The 25,771-nt window shown below is 43.3% G+C and overlaps 1 protein-coding gene across 5 annotated transcripts in view; it reads left to right on the top strand.

Moving 5' to 3' along the window:
• The window catches only part of DGKG (diacylglycerol kinase gamma), a gene marked incomplete at its 5' end in the record, with an annotated part of 157,826 nt that overhangs the window by 64,805 nt on the left and 67,250 nt on the right, over positions 1-25,771 (top strand). For all 5 annotated transcript variants that reach the window (XM_079766048.1, XM_079766045.1, XM_079766047.1 and 2 more), the window contains 2 exons: positions 714-874; positions 8,250-8,314. In XM_079766048.1, the coding sequence (XP_079622174.1) occupies positions 714-874; positions 8,250-8,314 (226 nt within the window). The remainder of the gene's footprint in view (positions 1-713; positions 875-8,249; positions 8,315-25,771) is intronic.

Raw genomic sequence — 25,771 nt, 5'->3', positions numbered from 1 at the left:
ACCTGTTTCCTTGCTGGTTGTCTGCAGGGACCACTCTCAGAGGCGAGAGGCCTCCCTCATGACTTGCCAGATGGGGTCCTTCCATCTTCAAAGCTGGCAATAGAGAATCTTCCTCATGTCGAATCCCTCTCAAGCTTCAAATCTATTAAGAAAAGCCCAGTCCTTTCTGAGGACTCCTCCAATTAGGTCAGCTCCACCCAGGATACTCTCCCTTTCTCAAAGTCAACTGTTTCACGTTATGTATCTAATTGCCTCTTATTCATGGGACCCAGGTCAGGCAGGAATCAGCGGCGGGGTGGGGGGGGGGGGGAGGGAAGGGGGGTGCGGTCATCTTAAAATCCTGTCCACCACACTGTCCCTCTCTAACATGACATAATCTGGAAATGGGTCCTTTCTTCTCCCATATGCAGCTTCCCAACCACCCCGCCCACCAAGTCTCCAGGGCTTGCTTCGGCAACACAGCCTGCCCACTTTTGGCCAGCCCCCCTCCTCCCCTGCTGCTCTGGCTTTCAGATCGCCCCAGCTTCTTTCTAATTGCTCCATGTTGCCCTCTCCTTCTCTGTGGCTCAGGGAACCTAAGTGTCTCTGGCCCACAGGCACATTGTGGGACTCCAGGTCAGAGATACCCACAGGATTCCCTGCTCTGAGCTGCCTGTACATCAGCGACAACTTAGCTTTCTGCTTTGGGACAAATGCAATGTTATTCTCCACAGGCTATGAAGGGGGAAGCCTGACAAAAATCCTGAAGGAAATTGAGCAGAGCCCCTTGGTGATGCTGGATCGCTGGCACCTGGAAGTCATCCCCAGAGAGGAGATGGAGAACGGGGACCAGGTCCCGTATGACATCATGAACAACTACTTCTCCATTGGTGTGGTGAGTTGGCCATGGATTGATTGCCTTTCTGCATGGAAGAGAAATGCTTGGGCAGGCAGAAAGGTTCTGGTCCATTAATGTGTCGTTCCCCCCCCCCCCCCCCGCCCCCGCCTGGTCTCACCTACTCTTTACTTCTCCTGGCTGCCTCCAGCCTTGACTTATGTCCAAGCATCCTCACATCTGGACACTTTAGCTGTACCAAGCCCTCACCCTTGATTATATAGGAAGTTCCTTCTCCAATAATTTTAACTAACCGAAGAAAAGAAAGGACATTTTTCAAAAGACATATTTACCCTTTGGATAATTTGAAGCAGTTAAAGAAAAGCAACACCAAGAAATAACCAAGGGGCACGAGGTCAGGAGACTCTCACACAAGCTTCCAGAGATGTAACTCTGTCTTCCAGGGAGGACTGTGTGGGTCCAAGCGGCTTGACTGGCTTAGCTCTCAGAATTCCTTCTCTCCTGTTTTCTCCCCTCATCTCAGCCCCATTCCCCACGTTCCAAGTGCTCATAAATCTCTGTGGCTTCTCCCCTGGCTCACCCCTCCGGCTGAGCTCTGTGCTCCTCCTTGGTGCTCCCACAGCCTCTGTACTTATCCCATCAGTGCACTCGCCACATTAGGTTGAAGGACTTGGTTGAGCGTGCCCATCTCTTCCCCCCTCTGCCAACACACACACACACACACACACACACACACACACACAGGTAGTGCCACATTCCTCTTTCTCCCTGCAGCCCCCAGCACATCTAATGCAGCGCAGTTACATTGTGTTGATTAACTCAACTTCTGATCCAAAGAGGATGGGGTGGACACTGCTTCCCAAACTGCTGGGGACAGGATGGGAGAGAAAAGGGATCCAACACTGCCAAAAATAGAGCTGGGGTTTGGGAGGCAGGTGCAACAAAGACAGGAGCTTTTACTGAGCTCCTACTGTGTGCTCTCCACCGTGCCAGACTTTATGTATTCTAGTCCTCAGAGCAATCCTGCAGGTATCCTGTCCCCACTGTCCCTGTTTTACAGGCGAGGCCTCAGGACACTGGACCAGGAAAGGGCAGAGCTAGCACATACATGCTGTGCCTCGTTCTGAAGCCAGGCTCGTTCCTCAGGGTCCCTGTCTTGGAATTATGCTGCCCAGCTCCATGTGTATTTGAGTCCCTCCAGACCCCAACTGTGTGATATGTGCACTCCTCAACCATCCTCACCTGTGCCTCTTTTGACAATATTTTGGTGGTTAAAAAGAGAGAGAGAGAAGAGGAAATGATAAAGATACTGTGCAAGAGCAGGTTTAAGGAAAAGATTTTGTTTTTTAATAAGAAGAGTAGAAAGAGAACCATGGAAGCAGAAAGGATTACTGCTAATAATAATACCTTAGATTTATAGAATTTATAATTTTCCATAATTACAGAAATTTTCTTGATTCTTATGACTGCACTGAATGGCAGTATTATCTCCATTTCACAGGTGAGGAAACAGAGACAAATTAAGGGATTTGCCTTCATTTGTTGACTCCTAATCCAGCACTCTTTTTCTACTGCTAAAACAGCAGAGAGGCATTGCTGGACCCACAATCAGGTTCTGAGAGGATGAAGGTGTTGGGCCAGGAGTAAATTCAGGGGTCTCTGTGCCCTGCTCTTGTTTATCTCCCCAGCTCCCTTGGTCTCAAATGGGGGAGACATCATTCCCTAGGCCTTTTCCAGCACTCCTCTCCAGTGACCTTGGTAGACTCCTCCCTCCTCTTCTTGGCTCAAAGGCCCCTTTCCTTTTCGGATCACCTGCTTGGGCTCCACTTCCCGCAATGGGAACATGCAATCTTCACCCCCTACAAATCAGACATGACTGGCATATTTGGCATCCAGGGGGGCTTCCCATCATTACCTTTTCACAAAAACTCAAGTCTTTTGCCTATAACAACTAGAATACAACTTGCTAACATTTATTGGGTACTTACTGCACACCAGGCATAGTTTCCCTGTTGGTAAATATTGCCATTATTCTTTTGTATTTTGTAAGAAGGAGCTACAGCTTAGAAAGATACAGAGTGCTGGAGCCAGGAGCCACTACTGCCTGGATCCAGAGCCCACTGAGCTGTGAACCATGAGCCCTGCAGCCTCTGCACAAACCCCTCTGTCAAACCAGCAGCATTTGGGTGGGGGGATGGAGATGATTAAAAATTTAGTGTGTGCTGACTCGCCTATGTCCCTTGTCAGAAATGCAAATTCTACTCCCTGACAGATCCTGATTCCACTCCAACCCACAGTTTTACTTCCTTACAATGATTCAGTTGGTCTGGACAAAGTCTGGAAATTTGTATTTTTAACAAGCCCCTGAGATAATGCTGATGTAAATGGTCCCTATGAAGTCTTCAGTGAGTGAAGACTATTCATTAAGCAGAGAATGATCAAAGGAAGTAGTTCTTTAAGGAGCAGAAACCAGAACTGAAATAAAGGAGAGAAAAAACAGGCGGGGAAAACCAGTACCTATAAGCATCTAGCCAGAAGTGAGAGCTGAGCCACAGGACAAGTGACCTGCCTTCAACCCCAAATCTTCCCTCTTAACACACCCAGGCTCTAGTTGCCAAAAATACCCGCTGCCTGTCTCTACACAGTGCCATATGCAAAAGGGGGAGGGGGGCACTCACTCAGTATTAGCTAACCAAATGGACGGACACAATAAAAGAGAATAGACAACCTCCCCTCGACTAGATAACCAAGCCTAATCCCCAGAGCCAACACTGATCACGGTTTTAATTCATTATTGCAAATAAACTGGGACGGAAGGGAAGAAGCCAGCTAATTGTCCCCCAAGGAAATGCATGCAAACAGATTCTCCATCACACTCTGTGGTCAAGCTATTGATTTGCCCTGGGCTGACTTACAATAATCCAATCTGTTCATCCTTCAAATTATGAAGCACTTCACAGCAGCTTTTCTTATAATCCCTCCAAACCTCTTTAGCTTGTGCATATTTAATATTTTATTGCAAAGCAGTGAGGAACCAGGGCTGTTTTTTTTATCTCCTTGGTGTGCCCTTAGCCTTCTCGCAATAAAATGTTTGCAGGGTTTGTGTGCTCGCTCTTTAAAAACTGGAAAGGGAAATTCTTGAGAAAACAGGTAGCCAACACACAACCCTAACAGAATCTGGGCCTGACATTTGCAGAAGCTCTTGCTCCCTGTTTGACTTCCCAAACTTTGTAAGACGAGAAGTAGGTATGTAAACCAACCCACGGTTTTACTTCCTATGATGATTAGAGTTGGACTCCTTTGGCAGAGAGAGCCGTGCAAAGTCTTCGGCTCTTTTGAAAGACTTGGAATACCTGTTGATATCAAATGTCTGCTGCCTTACACTTACAAAGGTGATGACAATGACCGCTGCTGTGGAGCCCATAGGTGGTAAAGAACTTGCCCTGAGGGTTCACTGGCCCCCTTGTTACCATACAACCCATTTAATAGATGGAGGGACAGGGAAAGCACTCCTGGCCTAAGCAAGGAGTGACTATGGCCTCATGGTCACCGCATTCCCTTCACCTACATACATGCCAGCTCCCGTTGGTGAAGCGTGGAGATAGTTGGCCTTCTCAGTCCCTCTGATAAAATCCATTGGCAGGAGATTTTAAACATAGTCATTCAGGACGCTACTTCCTCTGACTTCTCTGGCCTCCTTGTCTCTGCTCTTTATTTTTGGATTGGCAGAAATGTCAGGATGGCCAGGTATCAGTGACAGGAAGTTTGGGACTGAAATAATTCCTGGGACATGTGTAGCTCTGAACGCCTCAAAGGCTCTGCTGTCACTGAGCCTTCCAGGATGAGTGAACAGCTAATCCCTTGATTCAATGAGATCTATTTCTGATGCTGGGGGGCCCCAGAGGGCAAGGAGATGCCCCAGTCATCACACTAACCCATGTGCCATTCTCCACTTTACAGACTGGATTTATCAGACTTCACCAGCCAAGTTTCCACAATGGTACACCTCCTACCCATTAGGGAATTTATATTTTTAAAAAATCATCCTTGTCCCTCCATCTTTGGACTCCCTTAGCCTCAGGTTTTTGTCTGTCACCTGTGAGAGCCATGAAGGTACTAAAACAATGGGACTCACTGAAAGGTGTCTTGGACAAGAGTTCGCCACTCTTTTTAATCCCCCAATCTGCCAGAATTTTTCAGAACAATCCAAACTTCAAATAATCCGTGTGTGGTTGGGTTTTTTTTTTTTTTTTTGTCTCCTTTCTTTTTATCTCCATAAGTTGTCAAATTGGTTTAGAAATGCATTGTCCAATATAGTAGCCATTAGCCACACATGGCTATTGTGTACTTGAAATTGGACTAATGTAAATTGAGAGATACTGTAAGTATAAAATACAGACTAAATTTCAAAAATGTGATATGAATGAAAGAATTTTAAATATCGCTATAACATTTATATTAATTACATGTTATAAGGATAGCATTTGTTAATTAAAATATATTATTAAAGTTAATTTCCTCTCCTTTCACTTTTTTAATGTGGCTACTAGAAAAAAATTTAAATTTATTTCTACTGGACATCACTGGCCCACACATCCCAGCATTTCAGAGTTCAAACACTGCTGCTTAGATTTGGAAGGGGTACAAAAATATTTTGTCCAACTGTGCAATTGGAGTTTTAGTTCAAGAAAGAGTAGCCACATGTCCTCACCGCTGTCATCTTGTCTTTCCCCCACACTTCATAGGAAGCACCCCAGAGAGTGAGGCCATCAGAAATGTCATCATCACATCCACAGGCTTGCAATTCCCACTTACCACCCACTCCCTTCAGAACAGACTTCTCCTTTTGCTGTAATAAATACCAAAAAGGGGTTTGAACCCGTGTAGCACTGGTTTCCAAAATTTAAATGAAATCACGACTGAGTGTAAGGACAGCCAGCTCAAAGAGAGAAGCTCAACTGAGGGTAAAAGTGAATCTTCACTCTCTTTTTGACCCCCAGGTAGGGAAACATGATCAGAGCCTTGGCCTGCATGGCCTTTTTGAGACTGAACAGCAAAGGAACTGCTCAGCTCTCCTTTGCCACTTTGTGCATTTACCAAGGGATTGCACTGTCAAATTAGGGCCCACATGCTTGACTAATAATGTTGTAAAAGCTGGTCTTTGTGGAAAAGAAGTTTTGCAAACCTAGTTATGAAAAACCAAGGATAATCGGAACTACACAGTGGGAGGGGTCTGTGCACATGTCCCGAAGAATAAAAAGGCCAGAAGCCAGTCGCAGCAGCATTGGGGGCAGGGAATCATGGAGTACAAATCATGCCAGGCAACACGTGATTGCTTTTTTCTTTTCTTTTTTTCCGACAGAAGAAAATTGGTGCTTCAAAGGAACACAAGCAGATGGGATATGTTCTTGAATTCTAGAGAAGCATTTGACAGATGTCAGTGAATTTGGTTCAGAGTGTTTACTGAAACTTGCTCAGGGAGAGGGCGGGGTGCGCAGTCTATCAGCATGAAGCGCAGCTGCAGGAGAGCTGAGCAGGCTGCACAGGCCCAGGGGACAGAGGCCTCTAGGGGCTTGCCCATCTCCCACTGTGTGTCCACCGGGTGCCTGCCTAACCAAGACCTTCAACTCCTGATGTGTCTGAAACCAAAAACTAAATCAATACCTAGTTTCAACGTAACATTTTTAAAACATGATTTCAGCAAGGAGTGTTTGCCAACACAAAATAAGGCCATATCTTTGACTTCCCCTTTCAGTAGTGGGCTGCTAGCTGGCTTCACTCCTCTGCCAAGTGTAAATATCACAAAAGCTCCTCTTGGCCCCCTCACTAGCTTCTAGACTTCCGATCCCCACCATTAACTCGTATTTTACTCACCACACACAGAACATGCTCAAAAAAATGCCTCTTCACTGCACTATACCTCCTTATGTTAAAAAAAAATTCAGGGAAAAAACTTGTAGAGTTTCTATATTAAGAGCCGGAATTAATATACACTAGCTGAAAATCCAGTGTATGAAATTTCAGTTCTCTTTTAGCCACATATTACAGTAAATGAGTTTCTGTATTTTCCCCCTGAACAAATCTGAATCAGCTCTCTTGTTTTTGGTCACTCCCCCAACTCCAGCCAAATTAACTCATATATTTTGTAGTCCATCAACTGCACCTAAAGTGCTGGCGTGTGCCATGGGGCTGAGGGGGGTGGTAAAGGGGTGTTATGAAGTCTTCTGCTGGAAAAACCAGACTATTAACAAGGGTGGAAGACCAAGGCTGAGGAGTAAAGATGAGTTCGTTTTCAGGTCTGAAGCTCAGGGTTGGTACTAGAGATATACTAGGGACAGTATCTATATCAGTGATGGCGAACCTATGACACACGTGTCAGCACTGACACGCGTAGCCATTTCTGATGACACGCGGCCGCCTTCAGTTTTTTGGCGAAGTTTGACACACCAAGCTCAAAAGGTTGCCCATCACTGGCCTAGATGCTAGTAACAACCATGAGAACGTGAGATGCAATGTGGGCTCCAGGCTGGACTCGGGGCTAAGAAGTTCTGACCCGAGGATGGAAAGCCCGGAAGCACGTGCCATGGGAGCCATCCTCTCTGTGCATTCTGAGGAGAAGCTGGCCAGGATGGCAGCCAAGGGTTGTGCTGAGAGGAGGGCAGCAAAGTGCCCACAGAATGGCACTTCTGACTCTTACTGACCTTGGGGCGGGCTGTTTCCAGGATCGATCAAGAAGCAGAAGCCAGAAGTTTGAACAGATTTTTTTAAATCTGTTAAGCATGTTACCCAATGCTACAATTATTTCTACTATGAGGGGTGGTTAAGAGTTAATATATCAGAGCATCTGCCACCGTCAGTTTTCTGGTTTTGATAATGCATGATAGTTATGTAAGAAGTTATCACTGGGGGAAGCTGGGGGGAAGGGACACAGGAACTCACTGTACTATTTTTGCAACTTCTTGTGAGTCTTAAAATATTCTGAAATAAAAAGTATTGTTTTAAAAGATATGGCAAGATATTTCCAAAGGCTCGCCCTCAGTACACACACACACACACACACACACACCACACACTCACACACATACACACACACACACACACACTCTCACACACACACACACACACACACACACACACACACACACACACACCAGCTTCGGCATTCTCACTGCTCACAGACCCAGACCCCCTCTCTCTTCTCAAAGGGTAGTCTGAACTATGGCTGAGTAGAGGGGAATACTGCAAGGAGTCTACACGCATGGGGGCGGGGGGGGCACTACCCCCAACCCTGGGACCTGCTGTTCTTCCCCGAAGTTGGGGGATTTCCGTGAGAGCCTGTGCTTCCCCCTTCCTTCCACACCGTACCGTCAGGACCACTAACCAGCGATCTGCTTTCTGTCTCTTTCCCTTTCAGGATGCTTCCATTGCACACAGATTCCACGTGATGAGAGAGAAACACCCCGAAAAATTCAACAGCAGGTAAGAGGGCCCTTGGGCTGCCGCGCCGCCCTAGCCCCGCCCCGAGCGGAGCCGCGGTCCAGTCCGAGGCCTCCACCTGCTCTCGCCGAGGTGTTCTTGGCCCGGCTGCCCGGGGACTTCACTTTCCTGCCACGTTGCCGGAAGGAGGGGTTCCATTTCCAAGCAGAAAACAATGTCAGAGACCTGCGGCAGCCTAGCCTCCTGCCCCCTCCCAGCGGATGAAGTGCGGAGGGAGGAATGGGGCGGGGTGGGGTGGGCTGGGGTGAGGGTGGAGGAGAGTGATGCGCCGGCAGTGAGGAGTGGAGGCTGTTCTTGGCTAAGTGGAAGCCTCCTGGGGCTCGGCCGGCCGCTTCCTCAAAATGTGCCAGCCTTACACCCACCCCCAGCCGCCACGATTCCTCTGGAGAGGGGGACCGGCGAGGGGCGGGCAGAGGCCTCAGCTTCTCTGTCTTAAAGGCGAGGGGGTGGCAGCTCTCGGCGTCGGAGAGGGCGTCGCCTCCGCCTCCCCCGCCAGCAGAGGGCAGCAGAGGGAGGCCCTGCAGAGGGCGCGGGACTGGAGCCCACCAGATCCCAGCCCCAGCCTTCACACCCTGAGTTAGGGGTCCAAAAATGAAAAGAGAAAGGAAAAAAAAAAAAAAAAGATCATTTGCAAATATCATTTGCAAATAAAAGAAAACCCTCCTTGCTGGCGGGAGGGATTTTCAAGAAGTGAGTGGTGACTGGCATATAGCTATTCCTGGGATTGATAAATTACCTTTTTCCCTTCTTTCTTTTTTTCTTCACGTTAATTTCCATCATTTCTCTTTCCTCTGTGTTGTACCACTTCAAGATGACCTCTGGGCCCCACTCTACCCTCAGACAGGTGGGGAAGAAGGACTCACGCTGAGCTTGATGGGCTGAGTTTAGCCCTCAGGGTTCTCTTTAATGCAGTGGTCTGGTGTTATCTGAAGACATTCCTTTAAAGCCCATTCCTGAAAAGCTCCATCATTTTCATTCCTACTCCTTCCCCCTGACCCCACAGTCTGGGAAGTTAGCCAGAAAGAAGAAAGTCTTTTTAGAGATCAGAAACTGAACATAAGGAAGCTACTTCAGCATCAGGAAAATTAATGTGTGGCATCTAATAGTAGCTGAACTAATCTCCTTAGAGTGTGTATTCTGTCCCCGGCATATTCCGTTGCCTTCACATACACAGATCGTGCACACTCACAAAACACTATCAACAGGTATATTTTCAGCTCCGACTCCTATTATAGTCACAGACTTACAGATCAGATGACTGTCTTCTCACAATCTTTTCCACTCTCTCTCTATATATACAAAATCACTTTATTTTTAAAGTACTTCTCTTCCATCCGCCCCAAACTTTTATGGTCCTCTTATGCAGGTACCTTTATACATACTCATGCACACATGCTTGTTAGGATGCCACATGCTTGTGAAATCCATGGGGCTTCAGTTTATCCATTCATCCATTGAAAACATATCACATTCCAGGTGCTGTTCCAGAAGTCCTTTGGAATAAACATGTGAGGGGGGAGGGGCTCTCAGTCCTGTGGTGGAGACAGACTAGAAGGCAGATGTTCATGAGTTTAGCATTAAATGGTGTGAATCCAGGTGACCTATGAGAGCACAAAGCAAGGGCATAGAAGTTAGTGTGGAGGGCTTTCCAACAACAGAGATGCCCAAACCAAGACGCAGAAAACAAGTGTGTGTTTTCTAAGTTAACAAAGAAGAGAGGGACAACCCAAGGAGAAGAAGCTAAATGTTCACATAGATACCAAGAAATACAAGAATGCGGCATGTTTGGGGAAGAGCGAGCTGTGCAGTGTGATCAGTCGTGTGGTCTCTTGGCTCAGGAAAAAGTGTAGCCTCTGTAGCTGGTAGAAAACAAGGAAGCACAGGGAGGGAGACATGCCTCTATATTCCAAAAATCCATAGGTCAACATATGACATAAATAGAGCAAACATCAATCACTCACATGGTTGAACACAACGAGAAAGATACCTCTGTCAGAAAATGTTATAATTGTGCATTTCAATGCAAAGTATGAACAAATTCACTGCTCTCTCAATGACTGTTTTTCCTTCCTAGTTAGGTACATGCCTCGCCTTTCACCTGATTGAGGTCAAGGTAGTGTGATCACCTGGAATGACAGGCATGGGGATTTGAATGTAAATCCATATGCCTGCTAATACGTGAAGACATTGCAGTAGAGGTAGGCCCTGTTTCACAAGGTCCCAGAACACTTTCTATTCCAAGCTTTGAGTCCATGCTGCTTCTTTGAGAACCCCTTCTGGTTCACATTAAACGTACCCAGGAGTGCCCAATTTGTCCACTGCGAGGCAGGCAAGCAGCCATTTTCTCAAGGCTTCCTTATTTAGCTTTGGAGATAGTTTTAAATAGGCAGGTGGTTGTTGCCATGGTTACCCCATTACACCAGCAGCTAAACTTAGGAAAGGCCACAAGGGATAGGAAGAAAGCTTGATACCAATATCGGGATTTGGAAACGTAAACAATATTATCAAACAAGACTTCATTTTACTCAGCTGAATTTAGGTTTCCCAAAGCGTAGTCGCTGGTTGGCTAGCCGCCCTTACCGTTAATGCTCAGGACTGGGTCCTCCGGGATAACCCTGAGGTTAAATCTAGGGAGTTATAACTGTTTTGTTTTGAACATGGGACTGTGACTAGTCGGGGCTGAATTTATCAGGAAACTTCAGTTTTTCCCAAAGCTCATTGAGTTTTCAAGGCTACTGTGACAAGAATCCTTAACCGGAGGTACAAGTGCTGTGGAAGCTCTGAGGACACTTGGACATTGTATGTAAGATATTGAATATGTTTTTCTGGAGAGACTATCAGAAGGTTCTTGGAGGGATCCATAACGCTCAAATGGTTAAAAGTTACAGTTCTGAGGCCTCTTTGAACCCCAAGGCATCAACTCTTGGGGTTTCAATAAGGTCTTCCCCTGATGGCCTCTCTACACAGGTTGTTGCCAGGGAAGGTGGTTGGTTATACAAAACTAAGCTATGTTCCCCCGGTGGAATTGCATTGTTAATGGAGCAAGAATCAGATCCACGGGTGCAAAAGATGAGCTAAGTGTGATAGTCAAGGGGGAAAAGGCCTTTGAAGGCAGAGAATATATTTTGGATATATTCTACTTCTAATCATTGACAGACTAAATATTAATTGCTCATTTAGGAATGTTATGAAAATTATCATCTCATTATTGGCATAAACCATAGAAGAAAGGTTTAATACAACTGAGATTTAACACATTAGAAAGTGTTCTAGGATACAAGGGTAAGTAAGACATGGTCCCTGTCTTCAAGGAATTCATAGTCTAGCAAAGAAAGAAAAATAATTCTCAATTATTTTTTACAAAATTATTTTCACATGCAATATTACATTTAGTAGGTAATATAGTCTATAGGGAGTTGTATAGTATCAGTGCAGAAATAGAGTTACAAGGGAACCAAACTAGGAACTGTTGTTTTTTGAGGTCCTACTAGATACCAGGTGATACACTCAGCTTTTAAACTACATTAGATTATTTAAATCCCAATACAGTCCTACAAGGTAAATGTTAGCATTTCTATTTTATAGATAAAGGAATTAAGGCTGGGAAAAGCCAAATCATCTAGCTGAGGTCATACAACTTTTTAAGCAGTATGGCTGATTTGATTCTCTTTTTTTAGCTGAAATATAATTGAAATATAACCTTATATTAATTTTAGATGTACAACATAGTGATTCAATATTATGAAATAATCACCACAAGTCTAACCCAGCTCCTAACTCCAGGGGGCAAACTCAGTTTACTATACCGTCTTGTCTTTCATGGCAAACACCTATTATATATCCAACATTCTGATGGGAATTTATTATACCTGACCTCACTCAGGGCTCACAATAACATGCAAAAGTAAGTGCTACTGACCCCATTTCAGAGATGAAGAAACTGAAGCTAAGGAGGTTGGAGCTCTTCCCATCTCCATCCATTATTATTGATTGTCTTTATGAGGAAATGCTGTTGAGTGTAAATAGGGACCACAGGTATACCACCTACTCTTAACTTGTGCATTATGACTCTTCTCCCTAGCAAGGAGCAGGACCAACCACATGATTTTGTGGCTCAGTGTAGAATGTAGGGCCCCATGTTAAAAAATTACTAAGAATTTCAAGTTGGTGACAGCAGAACATCAAATCAAGCCCAGGGTCCTCCTAAATGTGGGGCCCTGTGAGACTATACAGATCTCACACCCATGAACTGGCCCTGGCAAGGAGAGAAGAATTAATAAAAAGACACATTTGCCAGGACTCACAGAGCGTGGAGCTTGCAATGAAGGTAAAAGAATGGTGGGAAGAGGGTTTCACCTAAGGAAGGGTTATCAGCCCCTCAAACAGGCAGTGGTCAGTATTCACGGATGAGCTGAGGATGTCACAAGTCTTCCAGATATCCAAGAGCCAGTCCTCCATGAAGTTTCTGGATGGACTCTCCATGAAGGTTTTTGTATGTATGGAATATACACAAATATAGAAGCTACCTAATTCCAATATCACTGTTAGTGAATGTTTGGAAAGAGAAATCTAACTATAGAATTTTTTGTTGTTGTTGGTCAGAAACTCAGAGCACTTGAGGAATGTGTTATTCCAAACCTGTTGAGTGCCATCCACTTGAATATGTCCCTCAGCAGTTTAGGCTGAAGCAAGATATTTCCTGTTAGGCCCTTCAAAGGGACCGAAACAGTACTTCATTCCTACCAGAAGCTGACCGCCTTTCCCAAAAGCTCTTGGGTAATTAACAGGCTCTAGAGTGTTAGCTTTCTTGGAGCCAGGGCCATGGAGTAGCTGATGAAGGGTCCCCACAAGCCCTAATGTAATCTGAATTCTTAAAGGTTGGAAATACATCTTGAAAATAACTAAGCTCTTAATAGATATTTATAGAATGAGGTAGCAGGGTATGGTCTAAGTTGGCATCAAAACTTGGCTCTGCAGCTTACTAGCTATGTGACCTCGGGCAAGTTACTTAATCTCTTTAATCCTTTGCTTCCTCCCCTGAAAAGCTTACAAGGTTGCTATAAGTATGTAATGAGATAATGTGTAAGTTCATGACACACAGTAGGTTCTCAATAAACATTTGTTGTTTAATATTGTTGAATGGCAAGCATGAGGAAAGCATTGACTTCAATTGCCAGTGAAGTATTGTCAATAAAAGGCTTTTCTGATGGAGTGGGATTCATTCTCATAGGATCGTTGCTGCATTGGCATGGCCCTCAAACTAAAACATTGAAGGGCAACTGAAAGTTGGAGGAGACTCCATCTGTGATACATTGAATCTGTCAAAATCCCTCTCCAGGGGTTGGGAGGATGGCACCAATTAGCCAGCCAGGATTGGGTTGAATTCTGTAGCGCTGATGCTGTAGAGAAAATCCCCTCCACTGACTCCATGGGTGTCCAAGAGGCATAATTGTGAATACCAGAGACTTTAAATCCAAATGCCAAGTCTAGGCTAGATCAAGGTAGGAGTCACAGACCCTAGATGACATGATAACTGGAGGAATAGGGTGAGAGTGAGTAAAGGGTAGGAGTTGCATTAAGGGTGCCATGTGCTCCATGGATACTTAGGGCTTACCAGCTGGGGCCTTGGAGTGCACACTTACTGGGTAGGTGAGTGGTCCAGGGCGGTCGGACACCTGGCCTTTGACTACCCTTTCTTCATTGATGCTCACTGTCCCCTCACCATCAAGCTCTTCTTTTCCCACTTTAGATGAACACAGAGATGTTCTGTGGGAGGCAAAATAAAAGCCAACAAAGCTCAAACCATACAATTCTAGAAAAAAAAGGGGGGGAGGGGCTCCTCTCTTGAATACCTACAGTATGCTCTGCAGTCACAAACTTAAAGTGTATCACCATTTATATAAGGTTTTCTTTTTTATCTAAAAATGAAACCATTATAAGTTATTCTTTTTAAAATATATACATACTTTTTATTGATTTCAGAGAGGAAGGGAGAGGGAGAGAGAGATAGAAACATCAATAATGAGAGAGAATCATAGATTGGCTACCTCCTGCACGCCTCACACTTGGGTTTGAGCCCACAACCTGGGCATGTACCCTGATTGGGAATCAAACCGTGACCTCCTTGTTCATAAATCGATGCTCAACTACTGAGCCATGCCAACTGGGCCATTCTAAGTTATTCTTTCCAGGAGCCCTGTGAGACAGCCCGATGTTACAGCCCAGGTATTTGACTTTCCCAAAGCAGGAAGGTACAAATGCAGCAGACATAGCAGGGTTAAAATCCTCACTGTTGGAGTCTTTATCCTGTACCCTGAATTGGGCTTTCCTTCTCCTCATCTGGTATTCAGCACCCACAAGACACCAGCACTAGGTGCTCAGAGGTCCAAATTGTCTGCACCTTTTTCCCTCTAAATAGCAAACTGTTGTTTTTTTCTCAAATATTTTGGATTCAGAAAAGCCCCAAATGAAATTGATTGTGGCATTTTCTATTTCTATTCTTACACCTGTAGTTATTTATAAAGGAAATGCAAACCTTATGCTGTGTTCAATGACCTTTGACTCTTCAAGTCAGTTCTGACAGAGAAACTTATTTAATTACTTGAGTGTTTATAGCCCACAAAAATGTTTTATCTTCCACCCTCCCTACCCCTCCTTAGAGAGATGAAAAATAAAATTAATGATATATGGGTTTGTATTTTTATCACCAAACATTCATCATTATGCAATCGTAGAAGACCAGGGTGTTTTGTTTCGCTTTTTGTTTGTTTGTTTGTTTGTTTGTTTGAGGGCTATCTTATTTGTTTATAGTCATCCTTTTATTTTTTGAGGGATGACTATAAATGAGGGAATAGCAACATGGATCATTTAAAACCATGGATGGTCAATGATTTTAGGAAGCTGTTATTAATGTTTTTGTGCATCTCTCTGCCCTAAAGAGCCACAATATTTTAAATAATATTATGAAATCACATGGACTCTTAACATTTCCTTCATTTTACTCCTGGTTCACCCATCCATGTTGGAATGTACAGCACAACTTCTCAGACTGGTACACACAAGCCACCTATGATATCTCAAGGTTCCCTATAAAGTTACAGGTTCACCAAAACAATTCCTTGCTGAAGCTTACCAGGCCTTTTCTTCTAACCCCTGCCAGGCTAGAAGAGGAAAGGTATGATTCATGTCAACAGAGTGGAATCAGTTTGTGATAAAATCAGAAGGAACTTGAAAACAAGCGTGTTTTCAAGTCTTTTAGGCCAGATTATCCAAAGTTATCAGTATTTATTTATTGATTGAGCTCTAGAAATATTCCCATCAAAGAGCTCAAGGTGTAGTATAGAATCAAGCTCAGAAGAGTTAAGGTCAACATGATAACCTCAAGGAAAAAAATCAAAGTACACAAATTTAAAGTAAGGTAGGAGCTGGCCAGATCCTCAAATGGGTGTTGACAGTCTGGATGCTTTCCAGAAGGGAGAGGTTGATAAAGTCCTGGCACTTGAAACCATGTCCTATAAGGAAGGGCTGAATTTGGGATTGTTTCACCCGAAGAAGAGAAGACTTAGGGAGAAGTGATTATTGGCCTCAGATATTTTTAAGTGTTTCTCATAAAGGAGAAATTAGGTTATTTTGTGTGACTAGTCAACGGAAAAGTATCTAGATAGACCACTTTGAGCCCCAAATAAAGAAGATCAACATACTATATCTTCAAGTGCAGGGAGCACTTGAATTGGGGAGGGGTTCCACATTCATGCTCAGGCAGATGCTGGACAATCATTTTGGGGCTCTAGTGGAGCCAAGTGCCCAAGAGTGCAGGTTCTATCACCAGACAACTTGGATTCAATTGTTGGGATTGTCCCTAACCACTATGTGTGACCTTGACCAAATAACTTTCAAAACTCAGTCTGCTCACCTATAAAATTGGAATATAATACTATTTTAGTTTCCTACAGCTGTAACAAGTTACCACAAACTTAGTGGATTAAATACACATTTATTATATTACAGTTTTGCAGATCAGAAGTCTGAAATAGGTCTCAGTGGACTAAAATCAAGGTATCATCAGGATTGCATTTCTTTCTGGAGGCTCTAGGGGAGAATCCATTTCCTTGCCTTTTCCTACATCTAGAGGCTGCCCACATTCCTTGGCTTGTGGGCCCTTCCATCTTTAAAGCCAGCAATGGCCAGTCAAGTATTTCTCACATTATATTCCTCTTCTATGCTTTTCTCTGCCTTCCTCCTCCACCAATAAGGACTCTTGTGTTGTGTTGGACCCACTCAAGTAATCCAGAATAATCTCCCCATCTCAAATTCAGCTGATGGCCAGTTGAGATTCCATCTGCAACCTTAATTGCCCTTTGCCATATAACCTAACATATTCATATATACAGGTTTCAGGAATTAGAGCATGGACATCTTCAGGACATTAATTTACCTACCACAGGAACCTTACCTCATAAAATTATTTTGAAGATCCAATGAAACAATTTAAAATGCTTATTACAGAGGCCTGGCACGTCAATGCTAGCTATTATTATTAATATTATTACAAATAATAGTTATGTTAGATGACTCAAAGGTGCTTAAAACTCTGGATTTGGTGATCCTCTAAGGGGGACAGATATATCTATAGGTCATAGGGTATGAGTCATCAATGTAACAATATATAGCATTTTTTCTTCATTTATCTTGATAACATTTTTCAATAAAATACCATACATTAGATAATTTAATAATATATCCTATAGTATGATTAGATAGTATATTGCAATGTAATTTTAAATTGTGTGAAGTTCAGAAATGTTAAAGTAAGAAAAAAAAAACAATAACTCATAGCCCCATCGCTCAGAAACCCAATATTACCATTTTGGTGCAGCTTACTTGATATAAATATTTGTAATAATATGTTTTCATAAAGTTGTATTACTATTCTATAAACAACTTTTCTTTACATAAGTAATCATGGCTTACTGTGGAAAAACAAATCATATTGCCCCTCCCCCAGGAAATAAACACTATTAGCATTATAACATATTTTTCTTCCACACTTTCACTGCACAATTTTATTTACTTGAGATCACACTGTATACGCTGGTTTAAATATGATTAACACAGCAGCACTTACAACTTATTAAAGGAAAGTAATATAAAGGAGCTGATTAGAGTGAGTTTATCTGCAGTGGGAGTTTTATTAGTCTTTTCCAATTTAAAAAATCCCAATGATTTTATTTAGTCAATATGAGAGTTTTAAAAATATCATTACTCAAGTCCCTTTGCAAGCAAAATAACAATTTGATATGTTATGCAGCTTTACTTTTGTGGAGAGTAAATAATTTTTTTTTATTCTCTTAGCAGTTTCCAGTCCTGTACATAGTTTTGCTATATCTGAAAAAGACCTGTTTATGTTTTATGTGACCATCAAAGGCAGCAATAAATGCCATCTGAACTGTGTAGCTGTATACTTTTATAAGCACTCAGACTAACATTAGGAGCCGTTGTTAGTCTGAATGCCAATTTCATGAACATTCTTTTTAATTCGCACAACTCTCCAAGTATGAAATAAAGATTATTGATCCATTTTACAGATGAGAAAATTGAGGCTTCAGAGATTATGCAGCTTGCTCAAAAACATATAACTAGTTAACAGGGGAGCTGCTATTCAAACCTTGGCCTTCCTGACTCCACAGCCTCCTCTCTTCGCACTACACTTCCCTGCCTCTCTTGATTGCCCCGTTTGAAACCCCACAACCAGAGAAACACCTGAGAAAAAGACTAGACAAGAACCACAAAGACAATGAACAGAACCCATGAGAAAACTTTGCATAAACAAAACACCATTTTTCCTGGACAGGAGAAGCAGAGAATGTATTGGGAATGGGCCTCAAGTGTGTGAAGGATTCACGACAGGACAATGTGACCACAGCTCCTTACTCTTCATCTTGACTCAGGAAAGTATTAGAGGGGGAAATGTGCTTCTGAAGTGAGAAATTGTTGTCGGGGATGGGAAGACGTATTCAAGGCCAAAATGAGTTATGGAGAGAAGTTGTGGAATGTCTTTCAAAGGTTTCTAAAAGCAGAAGACAGCCTCATTCATCTGGGATGACACACACATCATCTTCCCTGAGCTCAGGAGTGAGCTCACTGCACCCACAAATGGGAGCCCTCTGCCTCCCCTCTCCCCGCCCCCCCCCCCCCCACCTGCAATTGTACAGGATGTTTCCTATGAAAACACTTACCTTTTTTGTTCCTCAGTTCCCAGTTGGTCCCCAAGATGTCCCTTCATCAGGATCTGCTCAGCAGCACCCTGGCCCATCTTGATGCTCTTCCCTCTCAAGCCCGCCTTACCTGGAGCTGCCTGTGTTTTTGTCCTCTTGTTTCCACACAAGAACCTGCTGCCCCAACCCATGTCCCAATGTATAGAATTTAAACTCATTCAGGGCCGTTTAGAACATTTTTCTCCTCAAACGCCAGTCCACTCTTATCATTTGCTTGCCTTCCCACGCATGTCCTTAACTCCTCAGACATCTCCTCCTGGGACCGAATCATCACCTATGACTTGTTTAAAAATGCAGTCCAAAGTATTCTGAATACTCCCTTCCTGACCAAGCCAGCCCTGGCTCCACTTGCTCTTTTTTAGTTTTTATTTTATTGTTTAAGGTATTACAAATAGTAGTACATATGTCTCTTCCCGCCCGCCCCCCCCCCCCCCCCGCACACTGACCTCCCCCCCGGCCTCCCCTACTCCCAGCACTTGCCCTCATCCCCCCGCCCCAGTGTCTTGCATCTGTTGGTTGTGCTTATATCCACTTGCTCTTTGAATCCACCTACAAGGTTTTTAATACATTTTCTCCCAATTTGATTTTTTATTTTCCTCTTTGTCTTCTGTAAGTCATTGTTTTGGTGCTAAACTTTATCTCCCCACCTCGTTCATAAGCTTGCTCACTCAAAGAAAGGTCTGAACCCTTTTTATGGGAATCCACTGACCTAAACCCAGGAGGATGGTGCTGAGCATGTTCCCTCATTCAGCTAGAACGTGTGAAGCATCTGCTTTGTGTTAACATCATGTCAGGGCCGAGAGGAAATAGGGATTACAACAGCCCCTATTTCTAGGAGCCCATGTGTCCAGCTGGGAAGATGAGCGTGTACAGAAGCTACTATCATCTGTATCCTTTCCTAGGGCTGCCATAACAAATTACCACAAACCGGATGTCTTAAAACAACAGAAATTTATTCGTTCACAGTTCTGGAGGCTAGAATTCTGAAATCAAGGTGTCAGCAGGGTTGGGTCCTTCCCAGACTCTGAGGAAGAATCTGTTTCATGCTTCTCTTCTTGCTTCTGGTGGATGCCAGCAATTCTTGGCACTCCTTGACTTGTAGCTGCATCACTCCAATCTCTGCCTCCATCTTCACATTGCCTTCTCTTCCTGTGCCTCTGTGTCTCTCTGTCTAGATTTCCCTCTTCTTCTAAAGATACCAGTCATTGGATTTGGCCCACCCTAACCTGGTATGATCTCATCTTAATTGATTACACCCGAAAAGACCCTATTTCCAAATATAGTCACATTCATGGGTACTAGGGTTAGGACTTCAACGTGACATTTTGGAGGACACAATTCCAGACCGCCCTCAAGCCCTCACGAAAGAAGGAAATACAATATAACATGGTGAACTTTGTTTTAACAAGAGGACATGAGTAATGAGTGTGTGTGGGAGCACCTGTGAAAGTGGGATTAGACTTCAGAAAGAGGGTTACATTTGAGTGTGAGCTTGAGAGAGAAGTGGGAATTCACTGAGGAAGGAAGATACCAGACACATGCTCAGAGGCATGCGGCTTGGGGAAATGGCAGACGTGTATGTGGACACTGGACATGAGAAGAAAGGAGAGTGGTTCCCAGGTGAGCTAAAAAGGCAGGTAGAGGCAACTATGGCCAGATCTTGGTGCTCTGCCACAGTACAAATCTTGGTTCTGTATTTTATCCCATAGTTGAGTGAATGAACGGTGAGGTAGTCAACAAATGTTTTCTGAATAGATCAGTGAAGGAATGAATTCTCCTTCAAAGTATTTCCAGAGCCCTGGCCAGTGTGCCTAAATGGTTAGAGCATTTGCCCATGCACCAAAGGGTAGTGGGTTAGATTCCTGGTCAAGGGCATCTACCTGGGTTGTGGGTTCCCTCCCCATCCCAGGTTGGGACAACTAGTCAATCTCTCTCTCTCTCTCTCTCTCTCTCTCTCTCTCTCTCTCTTTCTCTCTCCCTCCCTCCCTCCTTTTTTCTTCTTCTCTCCCACTCTCTCTCTGAAAAAGCAATAGGAAAAATATATCCTTTGAGGATTAACAAAACAAAAAGTCTTTCCTGAACCAAAATTTCAGCTCCTAGGAATGTGGGTTGACACTTACTGAAGTGTTAGAATAGTAAAGGGTATTAGGTCAGACAGAGACCCAGGGAGAGAGGAGAAGAGGTACACCCCCTCCCCACTCCCCAACCCCTCCCCCGAGGCTAGGAGGAAACAGAAAGAAGAGTTTGGCAGGAGAGAGATAAGAGGAACCAACTCTGCTAACCTGGGGAGTTAGTACATATCAGAGCCAGAAAAACTATGGAAACCAACCTCACAGCTTTCTTACAAACCATGAACTTTGCAGCATGCTATTTGCTTGTGGAGGTAGAAGTCCATATTGAAGAAAACACACACACACACACACACACACACACACACGTCATTCTCTCTTTCTCACCACTATGATTTCAAATTCTTTCATGCAGAATTTGACTTAGGTGGCTTTTAAACTTAGCTTAACATGGGTTTTGTTTGTTTTAGCTCCAGAGAAAAGAATATCAGAGTTTATTAACCCTCTGTTATATTTTACTAATTAAAACTTTGGAAAGTATTATCCTTTGCTTTAGAGCATTTTTGGACACAACAAAGTCCATCTTTATATTTAGAGCTGATGTGATCAGCATATTCATTTCAATGTATTTTCCTTACACAGTTCACACTTGCACATGTTTTGTTAAAAAAAAAAAAACTTGAAAAACAAGGTGGAAGAGTAATATATATTCTCAACAAAGATTCAAGTGATAAATTTTAATTCTTTATTTAAAACAATATTTACTAAAGAAAAATTTAATGAACTTACTATTTGGCCAAAGGAAATTTTGAAAGCAGCCTTTTTCTGGACTTATCAGGAAACTCAGTAACTCTTCTTAGTGAAGTAACTGAACTATCTCTCAAGAAACCCTGGGCAAATGGCTTACAACTCCATCTGTCAGGCTGTGTCATTCTTGTGTGAAATAGAGATACTAATCCCCGTGTTTCACTGTGTTCAAAATCAGAACTGAGTTCCACCCTGCCTCTTATTTAAACTCACTTCTCTGATTCTTAATTTTCTGTTGTGTAGAAATGGAAATTATAACTATCTCACAAGATGCTTATGAGAATGAGAGTAGATAAATAAATGGATTCTAATGTTTCAGCTGTTGGTATGATGCTATTGATTACTGCAGGGATTTGTGAGGAGAACATGCAGCAGTACATTGTAGAATCTCCAAGTTAGATGCATAGTGATTCTTGGCTATAATAACTTATAGCACCACAGCTCTGGCCAGGACTTTAGGTTTGTGTCCCCTTCCCAGTAAAAGCATCTCTTCTATAAACACCACTCTGGGGTGGGGGGAGGGTGGTCATCAGATCTCTGCTTTGAAGATTGTAGGAGTGATTAGTTTTTTACCACTTCACATTTTCCTAAGAGAACATTTTCCTGATCTCCTAATGCTCTTCAATGAAAGAGGGGCTCTCCTCATTCCAAGAATGTACTTATACCCTCAAATTGCTAAAGCATCAGAGACTTACATAATTGTTGAATATTCATGTTTATTGAATTTACCCTTAGATGGAAATTCCTCATTGTCTAGTAACAATATCTCTTCTATTCTGTTGAATGAAGGGTTCCTTTAATCTGGAAAGTGGCCTTTTTGGAGAGCATTCCAAAATGCCAATCAAACCAAGTACCCCACCTTGCCTTTGAACTCAATGAGCTGAAAGTGTGTCTGTAATCTCCAGCTTTGAGTTACTATAGGACAAGAGGTATTAGAAGCATCATGGATAAATACAAACCCCAAACTGTTAGTCTTAGTAAAACTTTGACTGGAGCTGTCAGCACAAAGCATTCTACTTAATCAGGCTTTCCCTTTCCTCTTCTGCATCACCTTGTATCTGAGCCTGGACAGGGAGAGGAATGGAGGCTGCTCACAACCAGGGCTTCTGCAGACATGTGCATGGTTGGGGTGAAGATAACACAACAGACTGCCCTCTCATTTGAGCTGATGGCCTGGTTCCCACCCAACTGGTGATGAGAATACTAAAGAAAAATGAAATGGTCAACAACAGTACATCAAAAGAAGAAGAGATTTGAAGAGTGGATAATATGTCCTTTAATAATCAAGACTTTATATTATCATATTAATATTCACCATAACCATCCAATTTTGCAAAGTGGAAATGTCAAAGGAAAGGTAAACATGAGCTCAAGCTGCTTCTCCAATAGTTAAAGGACAAGTTCATTACTCACTGTCCCATGATTGTTAAATAATTGAGAAAGCCAGGTTGTGCCTGACTTATAAATACAGAACTGAAAATATTTTTCCCAGAAAAGGTGGATTTTGGGATTTTATTTTATTGCTGTGCATGTAATCTTTGCAAATGCCAACAGCTTCAGCTCCTACCCTGCTGAAGCGGGTCAGACCTTGAAATCAAATACATATTAGGATTCATAACTAAAGGTACTAACAGCTCAGATGGAAAGAATCAGATTGGGAAGGGAGACATTTTTGAGGCGACTTCTAGGAAAATTTCTGGAGGAAACTACAAAGGTCTATGTGCAAGTTCACAAATCCAAATGCCAACAGAAGCCAGAGAGTTAATGTATATGGGGGAAGTAAGTGTATATGAGGCTTTAAGGAGTGGTAGGGACTCTAGCAAAGTGGAGAGCATGTGCCCTGTGTAATGGGAGCAGCCAGTACTCAGCTCCAGCCAATTATTTCCAAGCTGGAAAGCAGCCAAGTATGAACAGATCTTATTTCTCAAGAGAAACTGGGCTCCAGGTGTGTATATAAACTCTTCCAATTTTAAAAACAAATGTGGCCCTGGCCAGATGGCTCAGTTGGTTGGAGTGTAGTCTTGTATGCCAGAAGATGGCAGGTTCAATTCCTGGTCAGGGCACATACCTGGGTTGCTGGTTCGGTCCTAGTTGTGGCACCTGCAGGAGTCAATCAAATGATGTTTCTCTCTCTCTCTCTCTCTCTCTCTCTCTCTCTCTCTCTCTCTCTCTCTTTCTCCATATATATCTTTCTCCACCTCCCTCCCTTCCACTCTCTCTAAAAATCAATGGAAAAAATATCCTCAGGTGAGGATTAAAAACAAAAATAAACACGTTTTTAAGCCTCAAGAGATATATGAGCCTCCAAGGAACCATAACCTTAGTGATGTGATGGGGACAAATTATTTATTTTCCTTGCTTTAACTTGGTCACAAATTATTGGTGATGCAAATGTAAACTGGTCTCACCAAAGAATAAAATGAATGGGCTTGAGGAAAACTTAAGAAGTCAGTGTATTCACACTGTTGAAGGGTTCCTAGGTGTCATAAAATAAATGAACCAGAAAGGAAATGGACTCAGAATGTCAAAGAGAACATAAAGCAAAGTCAGAGTCTGATTAAGAAACAGATTTAACATGGAAGTAAAGAGGAAATGCCCAACCCCTGTTTGGAGAATAAAAATATAAGTATGAGACTGTACCCAAGGAGGATGGGTTTGAACCTTCTGGAGAAGGGAAAACAGAACAGCTAAGGAGATCATCATGAGGTTTGAAAATAACCTATGGAGGTAGCTACCCAAGTACTCTCCTTCAGGTGTGTATTAAAGTAACACTGGTTAAAGCAAATTCCACGAGATGTTAAAAGGAAATTCACAGGAAGATAGAGGGCAGAGAAGTCAATCATCAAGTACACTGGGAAATTCCAAATTAAATATATTTCTTTTCTATGTGATGTTGTAAAGCTTTAATCTAGATTCCAACCAATTGAGACCATGCAAAAACAGGGTAAAGTACCCAAATGTACTTGACTACAGAATCTTCCTATCCCAGAGCATCTAATGAGACCACTATTTTTGCTGAATTCACAATGGAGAGACCCCTGTGTTAGAGATGAAAAGGAGTACAGGAAAACTTGTAACCATAAACTGTCTCCCTTCTGCCTGTGGGTGTGGGCTGAGAGAGATGTCCAGAAGAACCCTGGCCAGTATCTCAGTGACTCTGGTGTCTTGGGTAGGAAACTAAGGGATGTGGGGCAGAGGCAATGTTTCAGTCTCTTCCTCAGCCATGAGTCCTACTTGTAGAAGAACCAGGCACGTAGGGTGGACACAGAGCTGCTCTGTAGCTGATTTGAGAATAGCGGTTCTTCTGGACCATGGATTTCAATGCTGGAATGACAGGCCCCTAGCAAGGCATTGGGAGCTTGTCACATAAACCAAAAGGAATATTTGTGGTCAGAAACTTGAAGACCAAGCAGGAGAGCTTTAAAATGAGACTTAAGGGGGATAAAGTAGAATGTTCAAATGAAACTCTAAAATCACAGCCCACAGTGGGGCAGCAGGTGTGAACTAGAAGTAAGAGGCCCAGCAGAAGAGATGCCAAGCAGTTCTCCCGAGGAACTGGAGGGAGGAGCAGCAGGTCACAGACATAGCAGGGCACATTTGCCAACTGCACAGAGAGGGAGCAAAGGGGAGTCGTGTTCATCAGGGGAGATGAGCGTGACCTTCCCGGAGACAGCAGAGAGAGAGTGGAGTAGAGCACACAGCCAAAATGCCAAGCCAGGTTGGGGGTGGGGGGGACAAGTGCACATGAGCTCAGTCATTAAAATGGGTGTTAGGAGTGTACACACAGTATAAGAAGTCACAAATGTCAGAGCAGAAGCAAAGCCGAAAGCATATGGATGAGATTTTTTCAAAAGGGCGAAGCAGAAAGGATTTTGCTGGCAGTGTCTACTAGTCTTCTCAGGCAGAGCCAGGCTCTGGTGGATGCCTTCCCATTTAAGATTTTTTAAACTGGCAGAGGAAGAAAATGAAATTGGGACGGAAAGGGAGTATTTATGCATGCACCTCCCATCTAATGAATTGTTGACTTGCCTTGCTAACAATTTCATGACTGAAAAGGTAGAGGAAGCAAGGAGGGAACTACTTAATTAAATTAAACTATTTAATTCTGACCAAGAAGCATCCACCTGGTGGATGGTGTAGAAGGCACAGGAAACTCAGGAGGAAGTAACCAGATCATCTTGTAGTTTTACCATAGCAGAAAGAAGAAATCAGATGCATCCTTATGTTATGTTCTTTACTCCCCTTCCTACCTCTTCTCACTCCATAAGAACTCCAGCCCAGACTTCAGG

This window comes from Cnephaeus nilssonii, assembly GCF_951640355.1.
Source record: "Cnephaeus nilssonii genome assembly, chromosome: 3".
NCBI classification, from domain to species: Eukaryota; Metazoa; Chordata; class Mammalia; order Chiroptera; family Vespertilionidae; genus Cnephaeus; species Cnephaeus nilssonii.
The sequence above is the reverse complement of the archived record's forward strand: the minus strand, read 5'-3'. Positions and strand labels throughout refer to the sequence as shown.